Consider the following 22,809-nt stretch of genomic DNA (forward strand, 5'->3'; position numbering starts at 1 on the left):
CCCCCTCGCCCTACTACTTACTGCTTGTACACATGCATACTCCATAGTATTACTCGTAGTACCTCGATTATCTCTCCACCCCCCCTCTCCCTCAACCTTGGTCCTCACCCCTGTCAAGCCATCTCGCTCGTTTCTGGCCGACGAGAATTATTACCGTTTTGCTTTGCTTTTTTCGTCTGAGTCTCCTTTATTATTATATCATTCCCGCTCTTCCTTTTCCCCATTTCTTCTGCTCTGTGTGCGTGTGTGTGTATGTACGTGTGTGCTTCCTACTCCTCACCCCTTTGCCTACCACTCCGCTATATACCACTCAGCCACAGCCGACGACAACGACGACGACGACGAACACTCCTGGCGACGTGCTCGTGTATCCTTCGCTTCCTGTCTCACCATACACACCAGGCCTGGGCCCTGCTCTTTCTCCCCTCTCCTATCTCTCTCCTCCCCCTCTCGCTTCTCTTGAACTGCAATTCTCGGGCAGAACAGTTCTTTTCCACTCAACAATATCGTATACTACAACAATACATCCACCACTACAACCACAACCATGGGTTTCAGCATCTTCGACAAGATCCAGGCCAAGCTGGAGCTTCTGCGCCTTGAGAAGCGCTACACTCGCTCCCGCCACCGTCGCTCTGCCTTCATCTCCAATGCTGTCTACGTCGATGGCGAGTACGTCCTCCAGACGCCCAACAGCACCGGCTCCTCGACCTCGACGACGGGCACCAATGCTCTGCACGGTAACAAGGCTGGCGCTGCTTCCCCCCCGGCCCCCGATGCCTTCTCGGAAGACGAGGAGGACGCCTACAATGGCAACACCAACACTCGCCACAACGACGATGACCAGGACAACATGAACTCCATCTACCGGCCTCCCAAGCTCCCGAGCAAGCGGTTTTCCCTCTTCAATCTTGCCTCCCCTCCCCCCCCTCCCACCGACGACTTTTTTGCCCCTACGCCACGCAAAACGGATATCGACGCCGAGGAGCGCCAGCGTCGGCGCCTGAACCGTCACAGCTCCATGCCTGGCTTCGGCGGCACCTACGATGTCTCCAAATCTACCTCGAGGTTCTCAGAGCGACGGCTTAGCATGATTCGATAAATACCCTTTCGAAAGAAGAAGCCTACAACTGACCCAAAAAAAGACACCTTCATCTGGTTTCCAACATGGATTTTTTTCTTCTCTCATCCCCCAACGGCCTTTGTTCATAACCTATACCTCCCCTTCCCCCGGGACTCTTGGGCGTTTTTCTTATATACGGTCTTGATTGGCATAGGGTATCTCCATCGATTCCCTCTGCCCATTTTTACTATTCGGCATCACATCTTATGCATGGAACAACACACCCTCTTTTCTCTCCCTTCTGATCGGGGTTTGCATCATTTGTTATTTTCATCACGCCTTCAGCGCAAGTCGAAGCCTGTTCTCTGCTCTTTCTATACTTTTCTTGGATATCATGTCTACTCTTTTTTTTTTTTTTGCAAGATTTTTATATTTCTGGATACATTTGGGAATGCGTTAACGAGAATAAAAAAAAAGTCTCTGGCCCGCCACATTGGCAGTCTTGATCCGTCCTCCCACGCTTGTTTTGGTCTGATTGTGTCTCCATTCCATCCGGCAATGTTTCATTATTTTGTCCGTCTTGTGACTCTCGTCCATGATGAATGGGCCGCGTAAGACCTCGTGTGTTTCAGTCCCGTATCCCGTATACCAATTGCGCGTATCACCGCCACTCGCTTACACGTAAGCGGCGTATCAGCATCGTTATTCTTGGCGAAACGGTAGGACATGGCAGACGCTGTATGTAACCCCCGATTTTGTCCTATTATTACACTCTACGATGGCGTGAATAAAACACGTCACTCATTGAACATCTTTTTTTTGAAAGGACCAAAAAAAAAGACCGTTTTCGCTCTGATTTATTGGTTCTCAACAATGTATGCAAAATAACTACTACAATCCCCTTCCGATAAAAGAAGAAAAAAAAAACGCCCTCCCCCAAACTCTTTTCCCCAATGATATAACGCCTTTATGATGATTAGAAGGGAAAAAAAAAGAAACACGCTTTTCCGGGTATCCGAGTACACCCAAAACAATGTCTAGGACTGGACCCCTCCTAGCTCTCTCTCTCTCTGTCTCCCATTACGTACAACGTCCACGTTGACTCTTTCACCTACTTTGTCTAGCCAAGCATCGCGTCACACAGCAGACATCACAAGACTCTCTTGACCTCTATCGGCGGCGCGTCCACCAAGACCGGGAATAGCACGCAGCTCGCTCAATGAATCGACACGTTGCCCGTGCTCCCCCTCTTCTGCCTCGTCGAGGAAATCAACGACGTCCCTGGCCCTCTTGGTGCCGAGACCGACTAGACCGTGGAACTGGTTGATGTCGCGCGAGTTGACAATATCCAGGAGGTGCTTCTGTGCCTGCGGGGCATCGTCGCGAGAATCCACCTCCATGTCCGGATCCAACTGCACTGTGGCATTGTTGCTGCTGGTGCCGGCGCTGCGCTGCTGGCTAATGCTTCTCCTCTTGGGCTTCGCAATGATGGGCTGGAGAGCTGGACGACGCGTGGTAGGTGCGGCAACAGCAACAACGGTAGGTACAGATGCAGATCTCTGGTGCTTGATGGGCACGGGCGAGAAGTTCTCCCGGTCTTGTTCTTCGTGGCCTTCGCAAATGCTCAGATGTGTGGAAGTTGATTCCGGCTCGACCTCGTCGGCATACTCGACTTGGACTTCTCCCTCGCGGAGCACCATGAGACTGTGTTTGCGCTTCTTCCTTTTAGGGGCAGCGGCAGTGCTCTGGGGAGCGGTGTGGACACTGGCCTCGTCCTTGAGTCCCAGCCTGGCGCGCAGCCTGTTAATTTTTCCTTGCAGACGCGGCTGGCCGGGGAAATACGGCACGGCCATCTCGTACGCCTGAAGGGCGGCAGCATCCTCTCCATTGTCCTTGTGCTGGCGCGCCGCCAGAAGGAGACGCAGCCCCTCAGCGTTGTCCTCTTCGTCGTACTCACCCCCATTGACGCGTCGCTCCAGAGCCTCGAGCCTGCGGCTCATGTCCTCGCTTGCGTGCTCGCGGTGAGCAAGCGCCTCGCTAACCTTCTTCTGCACCATGGCCTCGATCTCGGCGGCCGTGACGACAACCGACGGTGACGTGGCGGGAGCGGAGGTGTAAGACGGAGCAGCCATAGAAGGCCGAGGGCGGGCGAGCTTGCTAGGCCGGCTGTACGACGACGAGACGGGCGACTCGTGGCAGTCGGAGCTCCTCTTGCCGAGCGTTGTCCGTCGACCTCCTCCCAGAGTAGACTTGACGGGGCCAGGCAGCGTCGTGCCAGGTTTGGCTGCCTTGTCCGTGTAGACGGCGAAAGCCTTGACGGGACGCGCGACGTCCTTTGTCCCAGCACCATCCTTTGCCACGCCAACGTTGTGGGCGTTGGCCAGAGGACGGAGGGGCTGGCGTTGGGCACCACCGAGACCGAGTCCCGAGGAGGACTGCTTGGGCATCTGCTTGAAGACGACCTCGTTCTCAATCTCACGCGCCTCGATACGCTTGGCACGCGAGCTGACGTTGAGGCTGCTGAGGGTGTCGAGGTGGTAGCTGCGGAGGGGGGCCAGGTTGAGGATCATGACGGTGATGCCTTGGTTCTGGCCCAGCGAGAGGATACGCGTCATCTTTGACTCGCGATAAGGGATACGCTTGTCGCCGCGCGAGATGGCCTCGATGCACTGGCTCAGCACAAAGAGGCTCTTGTTGATGGCGGCCGACTCGACCAGCCTCTCCCTCCCATTGTCGGTGCGGCGGTTGTCCTCAGATCCAGCTAGGTCGATGGCCGACGCGGTGCTCTCGCGCACCATGTCGCCCGTCGTCTGGATTAGCTTGACGCGCAAGATTGCGTGGCTTCGGCTGCTGTGCGCGTTGAGCTTGGTGGCCGCCGTGACGCGGTTGTTGTTGGCTTCAATGTACATCTTCTCAAAGTCGCGTAGGTCCTCGCACGCGCGCTCCGTCAGACCGGCCACGACCGTCCGCCCATTGGCCTCAGCGCGTAGCGGAAGGCCCGAAGGCGTTCGTTTCTCGGGAGGCTCGAGTAGGTCGTATACCTTGTCGTTATAGATCTCGTAGTACGATAGGGCCACCTGCACCGTCGTCTGGCCGTCCGAATCCCTGGTAATCTTCTTGCCTCGACGGAACACACCGCTTAGCAACCGGGGAATCACGCCGCGGTCCGCCAGCTTGAGTCCTCCCCTCATCGTGTGTGTCTTGCCCGTGCCCGTGACGCCGTACGCGAAAATGGTGACGTCGTATCCCAGGAAGAGAGACTTGATGTGCGGTGCCACTGTGGGTGAGGGTGTTAAAACACAGATAAAACCACGCGTCGGGAGAGCTAAGGAACGATAGCGAGCTAAGCCGTGGCGGGAACGTTACCTTCCGAGGTGAAGAGGTCTTCCTGCGTCGTCGACTGGTCATAGACCGAGTTGAAAGCAAAGGAAAAGTCCTCTGCGTCGTTCTTGGGATTGGGAATCTTGACAATCGTATTGGGGCTGCCGGCCTCGACGCTGTCAGGACGGACAATAATGTCCTTGTCCAGCTCCTTCTCGAGGAGAGGACGTATCCTCGCGACGACACGAATGGACATGATGGAGGGGGGGAGGGAAAGGTAATGCTGAAGGGTTAGTAACAAACGCGTGGGGGGAGGAGGAGGGTGGCAAAGGTCGCGTGAGTGAGAATTCAAGGTTGCCGGCACCTCATCCGCGGACGCTATTTTGGTGTTGACGATTAATATTAGCGGTATGGCAGATATATGGCCGGGGGGCGGGGGGTGGTCGGGACCAAACTGGTCTGGCAGGAATGCTTTGGTGTGTGTGGATATTGGGAAGCAATGAAAAAGAACGCTTATCCTGGTTCGAGCTCTTTGGCGGTGATGTTACCAGAGAAACGGGTGATATAATTGTGGCACTTGAGCCAGCTGACAGCCACATCATTCTCTCCAGCCACATGTGCCACACGTACACTTTTTCCAATAATCCTACCAGCCACAAGCCACAAGCCACCTCGGCAAGGACGTGCGTGACGTCGCGAGCGGCTTTTCCCACCTATTTTCTTTTTTTGCCCTCAAAGCTCTCCAAGCTCAGCTGCCGCCCTGCAATTCTAAGCCCAAAAGAAGGGTTGTTTTCCGACAGTAGGACAACATACTGATCCGCCATGCGAGCTCACGCGTCGCTGGTGCAGAGGACCACAGCCCGTGGTCTGCGCCTTCAACAGCATCCTGCGACGTCGTACGTGTGCCGACAGTGCAGGGCCATCCAGATCAGCTCAGCTCCTAGCACGGATGCGCCGCGAGCTGGCGGAGATGCCTTTGGGTCGTCGATCGAGCCTCTGAGGCATGCGGCCGGTAAGTTGCAGATATCCGGTGTTGGGCTCTCCCTCCTTAGCTGATATGCTCCCTCTTACTGACAATGCTGGCAGATGCCCGGTTCGAAGTGCTTGGATCGCCCTACTCGGTCCTCTCGGTTACGCTGTCAGCCTCGCAGAGGCTGTATACCCGGAGGGGCACATTGGTGGGCGTGGCAGGCAAACCAGACAATGTGAGTAGTACGGCATGTACGGCTCTTTAACAAGAGCGGACATTGATGCCATAGAACATTCTGACTGACCATGACCATCCAGGCCCAATCCACCCTGTCCATTCTCAACCCCCTCACGCGAGCGGCTTTTGGCGTCCCGTTCCTGTACCAGCGCATCTCGGCGACGACCCCGATAACGGCCCTGATCTCGACCAAGGCCCCGACGACGTCCTTCTCTGTAGTGCACCTGGACGGCACGACAGACTGGATGGTGTCGCAGCGGAACGCCCTGCTGGCGTGGACGGGTCACACGCTGACGCCGTCGGCGCGCATCCAGAGCGGCTTGTCTCTCGCCCACTGGGGCAGCACGCACCTCACCGGTCGCGGCGTGGCCGCCCTCTCCGCCCCGGGCCAGATCTACCGCCTCACCCTGGCTGAAGGAGAGGAGTTCGTCGCCCACCCAGGCAGCGTGGTGGCGTACTCGGTGTCGCGCACCCCGCCTCAGCCGTTCCGCTTCAAGAGCTCCAGCTTGCGTCTGCAAGTCCCCTCATCTCTGACGTCGTGGCTCTCGCCCTCCTCCGAGGCCGAGTGGCTGCGCAACCTGCGCGCCTCGTCGGCCTACAAGGTTGTCGCCCGCGCCCTCTACGGTCTGCGCACCTCGGCCCGCCGCACCATCTGGGGTGACCGTCTGTTCATGCAGTTCACCGGCCCTACCACCCTCCTCATGTCGAGCCGCGGTGTGCGCGTCGCCGACTCCCTCACGACCGAGCAGGTCAATGAGATTGCCGACGCCCCTGCCGGTGTCGTCCCCCAAGCTGTCGAGTTGGCTTCTAAGCCCACCGCTGCCATTGAGGCTGGCAAGACGGCGGAGAAGCAGGCCCCTAGTGCTGTCAGCGTTGCGCCTACGCTAAAGGATGGCAAGGTGACATTTGAGGATAAGAAGGAACTCAAGGAGACGCTGTAAATGGACATACATCGGTCCTGTGTTTTTTTACTACCACTATGTTTTTGAACCACTTCTTATGGGACACGCGGACATGTGTCTGGCTTCTTTCTTCTTCCTCGTATAATCATACTGTTGTTGTTTTTCTTTGTCATAGACAACCTTGTACTTTTACTGATGAACATTAAGAAGACACAATTCAAAGTGGTGGCTGAGTAGTAATGGAAATTTGTAGTGCATGCTGCAGGGTAGTAGTTTTTTCTACGAAACTTGAAATAAAAAAGAGAGTTGAAGGCTAACTAGCAACCTATAATATAACGTATTGAAATATTAATAAGCTTAGAATCAATATAAATATTATTTAACAAAAGAGGGAAGATGAGACGATGACTAAGAATAATCTACTCTTTTCCGGCTTGGATGTTCTACGCCTCTAGTCGACTTTCAATTCACTGACGCATTGGGTACAAGACAAATTGTACGGAGTATTGTTGGCCATATTGGTGCTCGTATCTAGCCCTGGCTCCTAATGAATATGACGTCCATCATTATAACTTTCAGGTGGTGGCTGTTTATCCCTGAAGGAAACGATAGATAGCCCAGAGTCACTACAATGCTGTGTGATTTATGGAGCATATCTGTAACAATGCTAGGGAATATGCTAAGGAATGTTTTTTTCGTCCTATTTATTTGAGACGTGCCTAGGGTATCTTTCATCTGTATATATCATGAGATAAGTACTGATACCGATGGCAGTACCATTACTAACATTATTATAGACAGGTCGTCTTCAACATCATACAATGTTTGGTTAACAAAAGCGCCCCCCCCCCCCCCCCCCCACCCCCTCCGGAATTAAAAGCAAAGCGGGAAAAGCACTAACAACCATGTCTATCCCGACGCCCAGTGTCTCCCCAGACTATAGGTACGACTTGTCTGAAATGACCGATGGTGGGATGCCCCCTAAGTTGGCGATTGAGCTCATGTGCTCGCGACTTTGTTGAGAAAAGACCGAGGTCACATACCGTACTCTATCATGTTATCAGCGGCTTTATTATTCCGGGGACTCGCATGCTAATACAAGATCACAAGTTACAGCCGGTCTTGGGTTTTGAAAAGTGAATATAGAGTAATGGCGAGACCCGAGCCGTCTTTGCGCTTGATGGCTTTCCTTGAATCTTGATAATTACCGTCAACAGACCGATCACCAATCTCCTTCTCCTAGTCTGCTCCTTCCTTGATCGGTAAATTGAAATAACTCTAACCTTTCTCAATCACCCTGCTCCTGCTTTGCCTCGCTCTTTCCTTCGTTGCCCTCAAGTGTTATTGTAAGCAAATTGGAAAGAGCTGCATGGTTTCTGCCGCCCACTGCGCTTCCCCTACCAATGATCAAAAGAAAGTGGTTGATGGCCCAATTCCCGAGCTTCTAAATCCGAGGACGGCGCATTTCCTTTCTTCCCCTTGTCTACGCACATTTCACCGGGATTTCTTTCTTTTTTATATAAAGAGCTGCTGCTGCTGCTGCTGTTGCTGCTGCCCCTTCCTGCCCGTAACTCAGATCTGTTTCTGGTGGAAGCTCTGCCTTGTCCACATTGTTTAGACAACAGCAACAGCAACGACAGTGACGACAAACAGCTGCAATGACGGACAAGACAAACGTCGTCGAACCCACTGAGAAACCACCAGATCCTCGGATCGAGACTGGTAAAACCCCAGGGACTGAAACGAACACCGGCATCAAGCGGCAGGATTCTTCGTCTGTCGACCGCGGTCATGACGAGGAGAAGAAGCAGGGCGATGGTGCTCCCCCGCCACCGGGTGGTCCTCCACCTGGAATGGCACCCGGGGACTTTCCCGATGGCAGTTTAGAGGCCTGGATTGTTGTCTTTGGCGCCTCTTGTGGTGGGCTATCCTTCTACAGCTTCTGAGAGAGAGAGAGAGATGTGATCACCCTCTCTGCCTCTCTCTCTTTCCTCTGGCGTACAATTTCAAAGATTAACGGCTGACTTTGGATATATACAGGACTCTTCAGTACATTTGGCTTGATAAACTGCGTTGGAATCTTCCAGAAATACTACGTCGAGGGACCTCTGAGTCACCTGAGCCCTTCTTCCATCAGCTGGATCTTGTCGGCGCAAGTCTTCTTCATGGTCTCCGGTGGCGCAGTCTTTGGCCGCCTCTTCGACATGTACGGCCCGCGATGGCTGCTGCCAATCGGCACCGTAACCTACATCTTTGGCCTCATGATGGTGTCCATCAGCTCCAAGTACTACCATTTCTTCCTGGCCCAGTCCGTTGTGGCCTCTCTCGGCTCTAGCGCCGTCTTTAACTGCTGCATAAACTGTCTCATCACCTGGTTCTTCAAGCACCGCGCCGCCGCTGTTGGAATAATCGCTGCTGGTTCGTCAATTGGCGGTGTCGTCATGCCCATCATGATGACCAGGCTCATTGACCAGATCGGCTTCCCCTGGATGGTACGCGCCTTGGCCTTGATGCTGCTGGGCCTACTCATCATTGTGTGCTTCACCGTCAGGTCACGACTGCCTCCTCGTCCTGCTCCCTTTATCTTTATGGAATACCTCCACGGCTTCTGCGAGCCGGCCATGGGATTGACTGGTCCGTCTTTTCTTTTCTATATAAATGATGTAACGCCTCCACCTCTAGTACATTGTGCTAACGTACATGCAGTTGCTGCCCTGTTCTTCTTCATGACAGGTCTTTTCCTCCCATTCAACTATGTCATCCTCCAAGCTGAAGCTGCCGGCATGTCTCCGAACCTCGTCACTTATACCCTGCCTATTCTCAACGCCGCCAGGTATGACGATACAGGCCCCCGTCCCCTGAGGAGAGGCCTGACGGATGGTTGGCTAACATTGTATGCCGATGGGATAGTGTCTTTGGTCGTATCATGCCCGGAATAATCGGTGACAAAGTTGGCCGCTATAATACCATGATTGTCATCTGCGCTACCTCGGCCATCTTCTGCCTCGCTGTGTGGATGCCCGTCAAGACATCGGCCGGTATCCTGGTCTTCGCCGCCATCTTTGGCTTCTCGTCTGGTGGTTTTATCTCTCTCGCGCCCACTCTGATCGCGCAGATTTCCGAAATTCGACAGATTGGCACTCGTGTCGGCGCTGCCTATGCCGTCCAGGCCGTCGGCGCCCTCATTGGCAGTCCGATCGGAGGAGCCATCGTCTCGGCTCAGGACGGCGACTACCTGGGGCTACAACTCTTCTGCGGGTGCTGTATGGTGGTTGGCACTGCCATCTTTATCGGCGTTCGCTACGTGCAGGTTGGGTTCTCCCTAGAGAAGGTCTGATTGTTGTCATTATTCTCTACTTTTTTTTTTCTTTTTCGTTCCAGGCGACTCGATGAATCAACAAAACGAGGATATAGGGGACGCATTCGCGGTATTACAAAGGGGAAAACAAAGCACACGTCATCAGATTATGAGGAACCACCCTGAGTCATCAAGTGAGAGAGATATTTCCCGAAACACTAGCTGTCACGCCAATCCTGATTGCTATATCGAGGAGCGTGGCCAGACACACGTTCTAGGTGTTCCGTGGAGGTGTCTCTTCGCTCTAAGGTGGTTGCTACGCATACACGGCGAGGATGGCAGATGCCGCCTCGGGTTTGAACCCGGTTGAGCCATGACTAGGTTATTGTCAGACAACAAGTCTGCTTGGGAGCGGAGAGTGGTGAGGTAATTGACAAGGTCTGCTAAGTGACGGCGTAGTCGTAGCGAAGTAGCGGATACAAAGGCACGATGGGGGATGATGTATTGATCGCTGACCCTCTTCCTCGTGAAACGAGGAAGGCGGTTACTTATATGACCTCTTCGATCTGGATGGCCCCACTTTAGTATAGGATTCCTCCAATGCAATGGCCTCACCAGTTTATCCCAACTCGGCAAGCTCCCAACGCTGATCGACAATAGGCACGTATCGGGTTGTGGTTCCGGGTTGGTATGATGGGAGTTACGAGTAGGCTATCGGCTAGGAACCTAAGGAATTGAAGGAAGGGAAAGGAATTGGGCTTAAAAGGTTCAATTCAGGAATAGTGGCCCTACAGTGTTATATAAGGAAGTGTTATTAGTTGTGCGCATCGCAAGACTAGGACTGACAGCCATTCATACTTCCCTATCAGGGATGCCGGGGCGAACACTCGGGATAGAAGCGCATCAATGTTCGAGAATATACGTCGTTTCTCTCCCTTTTAGTCATTCGCATTCAGTGTTGTGCAGATACACACTCGGATCATCGCTACCCCTTTTCAACCACAGCCAAGAAACTCCAACGCTTCCCCACCTGAACAATCCACAAAACTCCTGATATCATATGCTCCCACTTCTTCTTCCAAATAACACACAGAAGCTTCTGAGGAAAATCTCAACCCCTGACCTGCTCAATCTTGCCCGTCTTGACATCATACACGTACCCCGTGATGGGCACATCCAGCACGAGCGGATTCGCCTTCAGCAGCGCAATATCGTCGAGAACGCTCTTCCCCACGTCCCCGAATGGCAGAAACGCGATGCTGTCTGCATCCTGATTCAACTCGGCGCGAATCTTTTCCCGGATGGTGGCGTCGGAAAAGGTGAGCATGCCACAGTCGGTCTCGTGGACGGTCAGTATACGAAAACTCAAGACACACGAAGCTTCTCAGCCTGGGAGAGCACGTACGTGGTGGATGATGATTATCTCCCTCGTGCCGAGAAGCTGCTGCGAGATGACGACGGAGCGCACAGCATCCGATGCTCGGCCTCCGGCGTTGCGCACAACGTGAGCGTCTCCTTCTTCCAGTCCCAGGACACGCGCGGGGTCCAATCTGGCGTCCATGCAGGCCAGAACTAGGAACTTGCTGTTGAAGTCGATTGCATCAGCATCTTCTTCTGGGAGCCTTTCGCCGGATGAGAGAAATGGGGTAGAGTAAATACCGTCCCGGTGGGAGAGGGAGATGGCCCTTGGTGAACTGAGCCGCGTACTTGGCATTGGCGGCCTCGACCTCGGATACAATGGCAGTCATGATTGTTTGCAGCTGGAGGCTTATTCAATGATGATGGTGATGAGGGGGGGGGAGATGAGAAACCTAAACAGGTCGTCGCTGATTGCTTATTATATTAATATAGCAAGTACGTATATCCTGCTCAGCATCATCTGATACTGTGAGCCTTTAATTCATCATCGGTACCCCTCATCTCCGCAATTCCTCCCTTCGCCGTTGGCTAAGGCTGTGCCAAACGCCATACTCTCGGTCGCTGTCGCAATTCGTAGGTTTCCGTCTTGATCAGAGAGCGTTGATGTGGCTATGTGGCTATCGCAGATCTGCAGATAATCAGCTTCAGCACGCGAAGTTTGATCGGCGGGTCTTACATAGTACAATCAAATTTCTGTTTCTGGATATGGACTCTTGCCAAGAAAGACATTGCGCATGTGACATCAGCGCTAATCTCGCAACGATAACACATTATACATACACATTGGTGCTTAACGAAAAGGGAGCTATCGACCTCGGTCCTACTATCACTAAAGTAAATAGGGAAGAAATAGAATAAGATTATATAGTTCAAAAGATGACAACACCAGAATACGCCCTCCGTTCAGCCCGTCCATCAATCATCAGCCCTCTTCATCCAAGTCTCATCTATCTGCATCTCTCTCCATCATCCACAGAGATCGGCTTCCCCGCATGCGACCCAACATCCTGCAGAAGTCACAGGTCCCCATGTTTGGGAGCAGACTACTAGAAATGGTCGTTGCTACCATCAGTACATGGGGTCGGGTGAAAAATGATGCGGTACGATATCGAAAAGGCCGACGAGAGAGGGTTATGTGGCGTACATGAAGGCCTCCTTGAAGAGGGGAGACCGTTGTATACGCCAAAATTCGGAATCGAGCATGTCGACATCAGCAGGTTTGAGCAAGGTAGCGCCACATGGTATCACATGGTTAGACCGGTGCCGAGAGGTATAATGGTTCAAAGGTCGGACGAATTAGAAGGTTGAGTGTGTGGAGAAAAGACTTGTATGTATTTTATTGTAACGTGTATAAACAGGACCTCTTCTAGCCATCATCAAGTCTAGCCATCTAGTCTAGCCATCAAGAGACAACAGGACAAACGGAAACCAACTCGTGGCATCCATACAAGAGTCATAATGAAAGAGTAGGAGAAAGAACAGAAGAAATATATAAAAAAACGTCATGCTCCGTCATCATCAGAGTCCTCGAGGCAACGTTTACTTGCCTAACTTGTTTTCCCTGGTCCAGTTCCATGATCCGAGCTCCACCGGGTCGATTCCATCCTCAAAAGCCTTGTTCTTAGCGGAAATCTGCGCATTGTGCAGAGCCTCGCGGGCGGCGGCACCCCGGTTGTTCAGGTGCGGCATGTAGTCGATAGCGTCCATGGCCAGGCTGAAGCGATCCGTGTTGTTGCGGATGGCCAGCTCAAGAGGCGTGTCAATGTTGCCCTTCTCGCGGTAGCCGCGCACGTGGAGGTTGTGGTTTCCGGGCCTCTTATACGTGAGGCGGTGAACGAGCCACGGGTAGCTGTGGAAGTTGAAGATGACAGGCTTGTCATTGGTGAACAGGGCTGTCCACTCGGCGTCGGTAAGACCGTGGGGGTGCTCGCTTGGGTGGATCAACTTGAACAGGTCCACGACGTTTACGAAGCGGATGCGCAGGTCGGGCAAGTGCTGAAGGAGCAGGTCCACGGCAGCCAGAGCCTCACCCGTGCTCACGTCACCGCAGGTTGCCATGACCACATCAGGCTCCTGTCCGGCATCGGTGCTGAACTGAGGCCAGATACCCGCACCCTTGGTACAATGCTGGATGGCCGTATCCATGTCCAGGAACTGGAGGTGTTCCTGCTTGTCGGCGACGATCACGTTGACATAGTTGTCGCTGCGGAGACAGTGGTCCATGACTAGGGTTTCGGGTCAGTTTCCATTTCGGTAAGAGGCAGAGGAGTAGTCCAACTCACCAGAAAGCAGACAGTTGCCGTCAGGGGGCAGATAGATGCGCACAATCTCGGGGCTCTTGTTGGCCACCACATCGAGGAAGCCAGGATCCTGGTGGGTAAAGCCGTTGTGGTCCTGGCGCCAGACGACAGCCGTCAGGAGAATGTTAAGAGAGGCAATGGGGACACGCCACTCGACCTCGAGGCACTTTTCGAGCCATTTGCAGTGCTGAAGGTGGTGAGAGTGTTAGTCGGACGGGAGGAACTAAAGGGTAGGGGCAAAGGTTGAAAGAGAAAGAAGAAAAAAAAGAAAAAAAGCTCACCTGGTTCACCATGGAATCAATGACATGAATAAAGGGCTCGTAGCTGTTGAGGAGACCGTGACGACCACTCAGAAGGTAGCCCTCCAGCCAGCCCTCGCACGTGTGCTCAGACAGCATCTCCATGACGCGACCCTCCATTGCCAGGTTACCGCCATTGGCATCTTCTTCAAAGTACTCGCCCATCCAGACCTTCTTTCCAGCCTTGTAAACTTCAGCAAGCTTATTCGACTCGGTCTCGTCGGGACCAAACAGACGGAAGTTGGTGTTGTTTTCGGCTATGATGTCCCTGAGGAACTTCGCCATGTTGGACATGCTGGGTCCTGATACCCTACCAGAGTTCTTAACCTCAATGGCGTACTTGCGGAAGTCGGGCATGCGTAGCGGCTTCCTGAGCTGGCCGCCGTTGGCAACAGGGTTGGCACTCATGCGACGAGTACCGTCGGGGCAGAGGGCCCTGAACCTGGGGTCAGGACGGCCCTCCTCGTCCCATAGACGGTCCGGCTCGTAGCTGCGCAGCCACTCCTCAAGCAACTTGAAATGGGCCGGGTTCGTGGCAGGGTCGGTAATGGGCACCTGGTGTGCGCGCCAGAAGCCGCCGAGGTAGTTATCATCAAGCTTGCGGGGCGCAGTCCAGCCCTTGGGGCTTCGGAGCACCACGAGGGGCCACCTGGGGCGGAAGGCCTTGCCGCTGTCACGGGCCTGCTTCTGATACTCGCGGATCTGCACAACGCATCGCTCCAGCGTCGCGGCCATGGCCTGGTGCATCGTATCGATGTCGTCACCCTCGACAAAGTAAGGTTCCCAGCCGTACCCGACGAACAGAGCCTTGAGCTCTTCGTGCGAGATACGGGCCAGGATAGTGGGGTTGTTGATCTTGTACCCGTTGAGATGGAGGACGGGGAGGACAGCACCATCGGTGATGGGGTTGAGGAACTTGGTGCTGTGCCAGGCCGTGGCAAGGGGGCCCGTCTCCGACTCACCGTCACCAACCATGGTGAGGGCAATCAGGTTGGGGTTGTCGTAGACGCTGCCAAAGGCGTGGGAGATGGAGTAGCCGAGCTCACCACCCTCATGGATCGATCCTGGCGTCTCAGGTGTGGCGTGGGAGCCGATGCCGCCAGGGAAGGAGAAGTACTTGAAGAAGTTGCGGAGACCCTCGGTGCTCTGGGACTTGAAGGGGTAGACCTCAGAGTAAACACCCTCGAGGTACGATTGGGAGAGGACAGCGGGAGCTCCGTGACCCGGACCCGAGACGAAGTAGGCATCGAGGTCGTACTTCTTGATGAGTCTGTTGAAGTGCATATAGGTGAAGATCTGGCCCGGAGCTGATCCAAAGTGACCGAGAAGACGGGCCTTGAGGTGCTCCTTCTTGAGAGGCTCGCGAAGAAGGGGGTTTTCCCTGAGGTAGATCATGCCCAGGGAAATGTAGCAGCTTGCCTTGAAGAAGTCGTTGTACAACTCGATATCTTCCTTGCTGAGGGGTTCGCCTTTGACGGTGGACCGCGCAGTGCCAAAGGCACTGAGCGATTCGACCTCTGACATGCTGAAGACGTCTCTTTCTCGCAGTGCGGAAGCGTTGGTGAGTTTGAAAATGGGACAGAGAAGATGAAAAGAGGAAGTCGAGGAAGGAGGGGGGATCCAAGGTTTAAGTCCTCTTTTCAGGACAAAGAACTCCCTTCATCCTGCAGCACAAAGTAGGCACTAAGCTATTGGGGTGGCGCCACCATGCCGTTGGCAGTTACACAACGTCTTCAGCATCTTTCTCTCGTTGGCTACTATACCTCTACATGGCATCATACTTTGTACTGCTCTCTTGTCCGTGGCGACAAAGAAGGTGGACGGCTCTCGCCAGTCCCCGGAAATGATGTAAGACATGTTGTACTCGTAATGCTTCGAGACTTGGTCCCCGCTGTATCGGAAAAAACCAACAAATGATAGCATCTTAGATGGCCATTTTCCACTCTTAATCAAAGAGAGATGCGGAGCTATACGGATCTATCGAGTGGAAGTACGGAGTACGGAGTAAGTGCAGTATCAGCATGAGCAAGAGCTGCAGGAATGGGCTGATAGTTCTGGATACGGCATACAAATCCTTGGCCGGATGCTACGGCCGTGTGGCACACCAATTAAGGACGAGACGTCTGGGCGCATTCAGCAAGCTATTGGATAAGTCACTGGACAAGTCATTGCCAATCGGACAAATCGAGGCCTTCAAACACATGAAAAAGCGTGAGCTTAACTTCCCCCACCTGGGTCACCCCTCATGGATGGAAGGGTTGTCGGTCGCCGGGGGTTCCAGAACCCCGGGCCATCATAGAAATCCAGGGTAGGAGCCTTTGAAGAGCTCAAAGAGCATGAGGATGGTATTCGGATACGGAGACGAGGCGGAGTACATGTGTACGAGTACTCGAGTATCTGTACTCGGGACGTACTACCCCGCAGTGCCGTGGAAAGCCCGGTACCCTGTAGCTGCCGTCTGCCTCGTGTGCTATGTCATGGATGTACCACAGATGCTTAATGACGCGATGTTAACGACACGACTTTGGCATGGAGGTTCCCGTCTGCGGGCCCTGGATGAATCGGTTGCTTGAGTCTTGAAACTGTCAGATGCGACGGGGACTGCAATTCCCCTCCATCGTTGCCTAGGTCTCTCCACCACCCCAGATGCTCGTCTTTGTCGATTTTGTTGTGTTCGCCTGCGTATCCATATGGACATATTATTGCCCGCATGTATGCACAGCGCCACTCGGTATGAGTGCCCATGCGAGTATCGAGTATGGTCGAGCTACTGGTTAGGAACGATGAGCAGTAGACTTGGCTTCGAGGAAAGTAAATCATCAGACCACACAGTCGTAAAGGCTAGCCGTCGTCCCCACGCACACCGCGGACTCCCCCGTGGCGTGGTGGCCCGACGGGGACTATGATAAGTCTTGGGCATGGGTGATATAAACCATCACCTGCCGGACGCGTAGCTATTTTTTATTATTGTTGAACAAGTCTTCTGAAATAATCATATATTAGGAAAACAAGTACACCAGTGGCGGGATGTATGGTGTGACTAGATTGCTGGACCGACTGCATGTGTTTTCAATTTTGCTGTTTCGCCACACACGGAATTACTTGTTGGTGTCAAAGAGAGTGGGTAGGATCCCATGAGGGAGATTGAGACGGGGGGTTGACTTCTCTCTTATCGTCTCAAGAAACCAGGAAGCCCAGGATGTGGGGTGATGCCAATGACGATAGTACCAAGGGCACAGAAAAAGAAAAAAAGGCGTGGCAGAGATTCGACCTAGTCCTAACGTTTCTACGGTCTGTGCACGGAAAATGTGAGAGGCGGAAAGTGCAGCTTAGCAGTCAGGAGCTAGCGAGCACTCAGAGAAGGCAAGAGCCACTGAGGGCAGGCCACTGGGGGCAGGAGCCAGACTCAGTCCAGTGTGCGGGCAAGAGCCATCGCACCCACTACGGGCAAGCGCACACTGCGGGCGGCGGTGGCAGAAAGGCTGTCACGATTTTTTTGGAGCTCGACGACCATAGTAGCAAAAGACCCAAATTCATCATCAACCCGACGCACAATCACCCTTCCACCCCCGGAACCTCGCGCATCACCATTTCGGTCGGGCCACTGTACTATATCTACGCCTCGCACCTCTTGAAAATCTCTCCAACATGTCGCTCGGCGGGCAGACGCCAACCATCATCGTCCTCAAGGAGGGTTCGTTTTTAACCCCACCGCCCCTCCCCCTTGCTCACCCCTCCGATCTGCTGCCCCTGCCTACCAGCCAGCCATCGTCCGGAGGCCATGACTGACACGCTACTTCTTCTCTTATAGGTACCGATACCTCCCAGGGCAAGGGCCAGATCATCTCCAACATCAATGCATGCCTCGCAGTTCAAGCGACCATCAGGTCGACGCTCGGCCCTTATGGCGGAGACCTTTTGATGGTGGACGAGAATGGCAGGCAGACCATCACCAACGACGGCGCCACCGTTATGAAGGTAAGAACTTCGCGTCCCCCCGAATGCCTTCTAGCGCCAGCTTGGTTCTGACGAAGAGATACAGCTTCTCGACATTGTTCATCCCGCTGCCCGCATCCTCGTCGACATCGCACGATCCCAAGACGCCGAAGTTGGCGATGGCACGACGGGTGTCGTCGTCCTGGCCGGTGAGATTCTCAAGGAGGTAAAGGAGCACGTTGAGCAGGGCGTCAGTTCCCAGGTCATTATCAAGGCTCTGAGGAGAGCCTCGCAGTTGGCTATCAACAAGGTCAAGGAGATTGCCGTCAGCACCAGCGAGGGCAACCGCCGTGAGACCCTGACCAAGCTCGCTGCTACGGCCATGACGAGCAAGCTCATCAAGAGGAACACCGAATTCTTCACCGAGAGTATGTCCACGATACCCGCCTTTTTCACGGCTTATTATAGCCTCATGCTGCCCCCCTACCACGCCATTTTATACTAATTCATGCCTCGTCCACAGTGGTTGTCGATGCTGTCCTCGCCCTCGACCAGGACGACCTCAACGAGAAGCTCATCGGTATCAAGAAGATTCCCGGCGGTTCCCTTACCGAGTCGCAGTTCGTCAACGGTGTCGCCTTCAAGAAGACTTTTTCGTACGCCGGTTTCGAACAACAGCCCAAGTCGTTCAACAAGCCCAAGATTGTTTGCCTGAACGTGGAGCTGGAGCTCAAGGCCGAGAAGGACAACGCAGAGGTGCGCGTGGAGCAGGTGTCGGAATACCAGGCCATCGTCGATGCCGAGTGGCAGATCATCTACAAGAAGCTCGAGGCCATCCACGCCACTGGTGCCAAGGTTGTTCTCAGCAAGCTTCCCATCGGTGACCTTGCCACTCAGTTCTTTGCCGACCGCGACATCTTCTGCGCCGGCCGTGTGGCCAGTGAGGACATGGAGCGCGTGGTCCAGGCTTCGGGAGCCGTCGTGCAGTCGACGTGCTCGGACATCCTTGCCGAGCACCTGGGCACTTGCGGCACCTTTGAGGAGAGGCAGATTGGCGGTGAGCGCTTCAACTTTTTCGAGGACTGCCCCGAGGCCAAGACGTGCACGCTGGTGCTGCGTGGTGGTGCCGAGCAGTTCATTGCCGAGGTGGAGAGGTCCCTGCACGACGCCATCATGATTGTCAAGCGTGCGATCCGCAACCACACGATTGTTGCTGGCGGCGGTGCCGTCGAGATGGAGTTGTCAGGTTACCTGCACCGCTTCGCCGACAAGAACATTCCCCACAAGCAGCAGGCCATCATCAAGTCGTTTGCGCGGGCGCTCGAGGTTGTCCCCCGTCAGCTGTGCGACAATGCCGGCTTTGACGCTACCGATATCCTGAACAAGCTGCGCGTGGAACACCGCAAGGGCAAGACGTGGGCCGGTGTCGACTTTGACACAGAGGGTGTGTCGGACATGATGAGCAAGTTTGTGTGGGAGCCGGCTCTGATCAAGACCAATGCCATCCAGGCCGCCACCGAGGCCAGCTGTCTGATCCTGGGCGTGGACGAGACGATTCGCAACGAGGAGAGCCAGCAGCCTCAGGCGCCCGGCAAGCCCCTGCCGCCGGGTGCCGCCCAGCGAGCGGTGCGTGGTCGCGGACGTGGTATGCCCAGGAGGTAAATCCGGCGTTGCGGAAATACGAAATGAGGAGTAAAAGGATACTGGCCAAGGGGAATCAATTTACCGCTCCAGAGGGGATGGGAGAGTCGTCCGGGTATAATGGCTAGGAAAAAAAAGACTACACAGAAATGACTATACAAAAATGAAGATGGAAAAAAAATACGGAGTACTGTCTGTAGAGGCTGTTTGAGCCGGACAAGGTTTTTCGTCTTATAATTGAACCTTGCAGGTGGAGGGTTTTTTTTTTGGTTCCCAACGACTTTGCATTTGCATGATTTACTTGTATGTGCCCGTGTCTGTTGGATTGTGTATATGATTTATGATGGACGATGCCATCTAGGATTTACGAGTACATACATGATACACGAGTCTTATATTACTCTGTAATTGCCTGTAGCCTACAGGTTAACTGGCCAAGCGAGGTAACGCAGCGCACGAGTACGCGTACTGTTGTGGGTTGGGTCATGGCTCTCTCGTATTGAAGCATGACCATTGACGAGACCAGGTTGGCATAAACCGTGCGAGACGAGCGGGAGGGGGGTGGAGGAGGCTTAGGCTTGCTGGGCTTATCGGTGCATCATGGGATCCATGCGATGTAAATACGAGAGTAATATGTACTGTGTAAGTGGGCGAAGCATACGAGTGACTGTATGTAATCTGTATCGTGATGAGAGTCATGGGACAGGTATTACAGTACTACTCCGTACTACTCCGTATATGAGTGCATGTACTGTATCACTGCCTGAAAGGCCGGCAGGGTGTTGTCGGAGCTGCCATGGCTTCGTCTACATGTCCCGACTCAGGTGTTTATCGTGACTCATCCTTCTGCAGGGGAGGGACGCATCCATGGGTAGAAGGAAGGAAGGATATAAGAAGGATAGGAAACAGGAGTAGAATGAACTGTGTTAGTTTATTAGCCTCTTGTAATTCTTCATACTAGGAGGTAGCAGTAAAGAATATGTGTACTACTACTCCGTATGTGTATATTAATACTATATAGACATTATAGACTTCGTAGCAGGAAGCGGCCGAAGAAGCTCGTACGTCTATGGTATACTAGTAGTTGTGATGGTGATATTTCCGTCGTACGTGCGTATAGTATTTATACTTGCATGTAATACGGAATATATTTGCTCAGTATTGCTGGCAATAACGCTGAAATATTAGGACATAATATTAGTAGAGATGGTGAAATACGAGTAGACATGGGGAGATCTTTTGGGAGCTAATATTGCTCCACTCATTCCGTTGCTAAGAATGGCGTGGATATGCGAGTCAAGGGCGAGAAAATGGCTGAAAGAGGACGAGTATTATTATATATCTATATGTACAGATATGAACTATTACTCGTACACTGCATCGACTTCTCGATAGAGAGAGGAAGTTTTCTAGTCGTAAGAGAGGAGAGCTAGTAATTGTATGAATAGTATTACGGGGCGGCGAGTAATACACCAACGGGTCAAGGGTTTCATTACGAGCAAATCTCCTAATACGGCTTGCTGTAAGAAAGAGGGAGAGAGAGAGTGTGTGTGTGAGGAGGAAAGGGAGGGGAGGAGGGCTAAGAAAGCTACATACGAGCAGGAGAAGGTGTGCTAATGCCAAGACCAGACCCAATAGCCGGCAAGGCCGAGGCTTTTGCTGATGGTGAGGGGTGTCAACTATTCTAGCAGAGGGTCGGGGAAGAAGGAGTAAAAGGACGTTCTAGAAGACAAGGTACAACTGTTTTTTTTTTTTTCATTGCACAGAGAAATCGAGGACTATGGAGTAATAATACAGGCAGAAAGAGCCATGAGGGATGGAATAACGCGAAGAAAAATACTATTTTGACATGTTAGGGATATAGTAGGGAATGTTGGTGTTCTAATCTGCACAGATATTAATATCAACAAACTGCAGCCTATATTACATGCTCGTATACATCCATGTATTAATACTCCGTACATGTATGTACATTGCATTGAATTGCTGCAGAAAGTACGGATACTCGCACATGTAATAAATAATGATAATATACGGAGTAGGCTGGGCCGCATTGTTCAGGGAGGGGCGGGGGCCCCTGAGCGCTGAGAAGAACAGGCGCTAAATGAACAGTGACAGTGACAATGTAACGTCTGGTGCTTTCTACAAACGAGTTCTTCCATATCCGTACATGTAATGATGGTATATTCTCGTCCTTCTTCCCTTGTATGCACATTGCTATATATCATAATCTGTACACCTTCCTTCGATCCTTCAATGAACATTATTAGTAGTCTATTCTGCTATAACTCCTGACGGCAACTTCGTATCACAATTAGTCATCTTCCTGTACGAGCATCGCGGAGACTGGAGGGGGAAAGGGAGAAAGTAAAAAAGAAGGAAAGAAAGAAAAGAGTTAGAGAGATATCTATAATAAGTGGGGTGCCATGTTAAGAAAGTAAGAATGCACTAGACGGAGTAAATAAGTAAAATCATGGCCCAACCAACGAGGCCGATCTAAGAATGGTGCCAAGGAACCTGGACCACACCTAATCCTGTACGAGGCAGGTATACTCGTATGTATCAATTTAATCTACTACTCTATACCTAGCCCTAGGCAAAATGTACGAGTAAAAGACGCTCGCTATTTGGTGATGGCGGGCGCCGCCCAATCACGCATGTCTAACCGCGTGCTGTTCTATTTACGTACTGGGTTGCTATATAACTATATAACAATACGTTGACTGGAATAGTGAGTGTCTATAACGTGCGATATAATAATATCGATAGCTGAACTACTATTGCCGGCACGTCGTCGGTGTGCGTGACTGACACGCCTTCTAGCAGAGAGTGGGAAGGACCTGGGAAAAAGAAAGCAAGGGTCCTTCCTTCCCTTTGCTTTTGCCAAGACGCCACTGCTCCCGTAACTCGCTACTGCCCTCGTAATCTAGCATTAATAATAATACCCCGTACCTTCCGTTAATATTATTACGGGGGGGGTTACTTATCCTGCTAATTCTGCCCGCTCGATTGTGTACATTGCCTCGTACAAGTAAGTCCGTATTCCTCGTTCTTACGTGCAGGCGCGACCCTTTCTCCCCTCCTTCCCTGTTCATCTCTCTCTGAGTAGCTCACCTCATCTCTCCTCCTCCTCCTTCTCCCACCATCACCGACGAAAGCCATTCGCCTCCGCCTCCGCCTCCGCCTCTACCTCTCTTCCTGCCAGCCTACTGCTCAGACATTAGAGGCTGTCGCCGACGTTCCGGCCAAGACCCAAGGACCCGCGATGCACTCGTCTTGATACGAAACATCGCTCTTCATTCACTCGTCATAAAACCCACACATTCGTTACCACACCCCTTCTCCGACGCTCCCGCTGAGCCTGCCGCCGATCCCTGCCATTGCCGACGACTCGCCTGACACATTCAAACCTACCTTAACCAC

General features: G+C 52.9%; 7 protein-coding genes across 7 annotated transcripts; 4 read left to right on the top strand and 3 right to left on the bottom strand.

The window, feature by feature from the left end:
• Positions 1–547: 547 nt before the first annotated feature.
• GMORB2_1255 (uncharacterized protein) lies at positions 548–1,102 on the top strand (the record flags this gene model as incomplete). Its single annotated transcript, XM_035463237.1, has 1 exon — positions 548–1,102. The coding sequence occupies one exon, from the start codon at positions 548–550 to the stop codon at positions 1,100–1,102; it is 555 nt and encodes a 184-aa protein (XP_035324661.1).
• A 1,097-nt stretch (positions 1,103–2,199) lies between these two features.
• GMORB2_1256 (uncharacterized protein) lies at positions 2,200–4,640 on the bottom strand (the record flags this gene model as incomplete). The annotated part of the gene is made up of 2 exons (XM_035463238.1): positions 2,200–4,340; positions 4,430–4,640. 2 exons carry the CDS (start codon positions 4,638–4,640, stop codon positions 2,200–2,202), a joined length of 2,352 nt encoding a protein of 783 aa, XP_035324662.1.
• Positions 4,641–5,206: 566 nt separating this feature from the next.
• On the top strand, positions 5,207–6,532 carry GMORB2_1257 (Pfam:DUF124; the record flags this gene model as incomplete). The annotated part of the gene is made up of 3 exons (XM_035463239.1): positions 5,207–5,396; positions 5,471–5,589; positions 5,672–6,532. The coding sequence occupies 3 exons, from the start codon at positions 5,207–5,209 to the stop codon at positions 6,530–6,532; spliced, it is 1,170 nt and encodes a 389-aa protein (XP_035324663.1).
• Positions 6,533–8,151: 1,619 nt separating this feature from the next.
• On the top strand, positions 8,152–9,830 carry GMORB2_1258 (Major Facilitator Superfamily; the record flags this gene model as incomplete). The annotated part of the gene is made up of 4 exons (XM_035463240.1): positions 8,152–8,413; positions 8,534–9,127; positions 9,200–9,326; positions 9,404–9,830. 4 exons carry the CDS (start codon positions 8,152–8,154, stop codon positions 9,828–9,830), a joined length of 1,410 nt encoding a protein of 469 aa, XP_035324664.1.
• Positions 9,831–10,902: 1,072 nt separating this feature from the next.
• On the bottom strand, positions 10,903–11,539 carry GMORB2_1259 (carbonic anhydrase; the record flags this gene model as incomplete). The annotated part of the gene is made up of 3 exons (XM_035463241.1): positions 10,903–11,130; positions 11,197–11,413; positions 11,451–11,539. 3 exons carry the CDS (start codon positions 11,537–11,539, stop codon positions 10,903–10,905), a joined length of 534 nt encoding a protein of 177 aa, XP_035324665.1.
• A 1,210-nt stretch (positions 11,540–12,749) lies between these two features.
• On the bottom strand, positions 12,750–15,333 carry GMORB2_1260 (xylulose-5-phosphate/fructose-6-phosphate phosphoketolase; the record flags this gene model as incomplete). Its single annotated transcript, XM_035463242.1, has 3 exons — positions 12,750–13,435; positions 13,493–13,697; positions 13,792–15,333. The coding sequence occupies 3 exons, from the start codon at positions 15,331–15,333 to the stop codon at positions 12,750–12,752; spliced, it is 2,433 nt and encodes an 810-aa protein (XP_035324666.1).
• A 2,124-nt stretch (positions 15,334–17,457) lies between these two features.
• GMORB2_1261 (T-complex protein 1 subunit eta) lies at positions 17,458–19,407 on the top strand (the record flags this gene model as incomplete). The annotated part of the gene is made up of 4 exons (XM_035463243.1): positions 17,458–17,503; positions 17,621–17,787; positions 17,852–18,173; positions 18,269–19,407. 4 exons carry the CDS (start codon positions 17,458–17,460, stop codon positions 19,405–19,407), a joined length of 1,674 nt encoding a protein of 557 aa, XP_035324667.1.
• Positions 19,408–22,809: the final 3,402 nt, after the last annotated feature.

This window comes from Geosmithia morbida (assembly GCF_012550715.1).
Source record: "Geosmithia morbida isolate 1262 chromosome Unknown scaffold_1, whole genome shotgun sequence".
NCBI classification, from domain to species: domain Eukaryota; kingdom Fungi; phylum Ascomycota; class Sordariomycetes; order Hypocreales; family Bionectriaceae; genus Geosmithia; species Geosmithia morbida.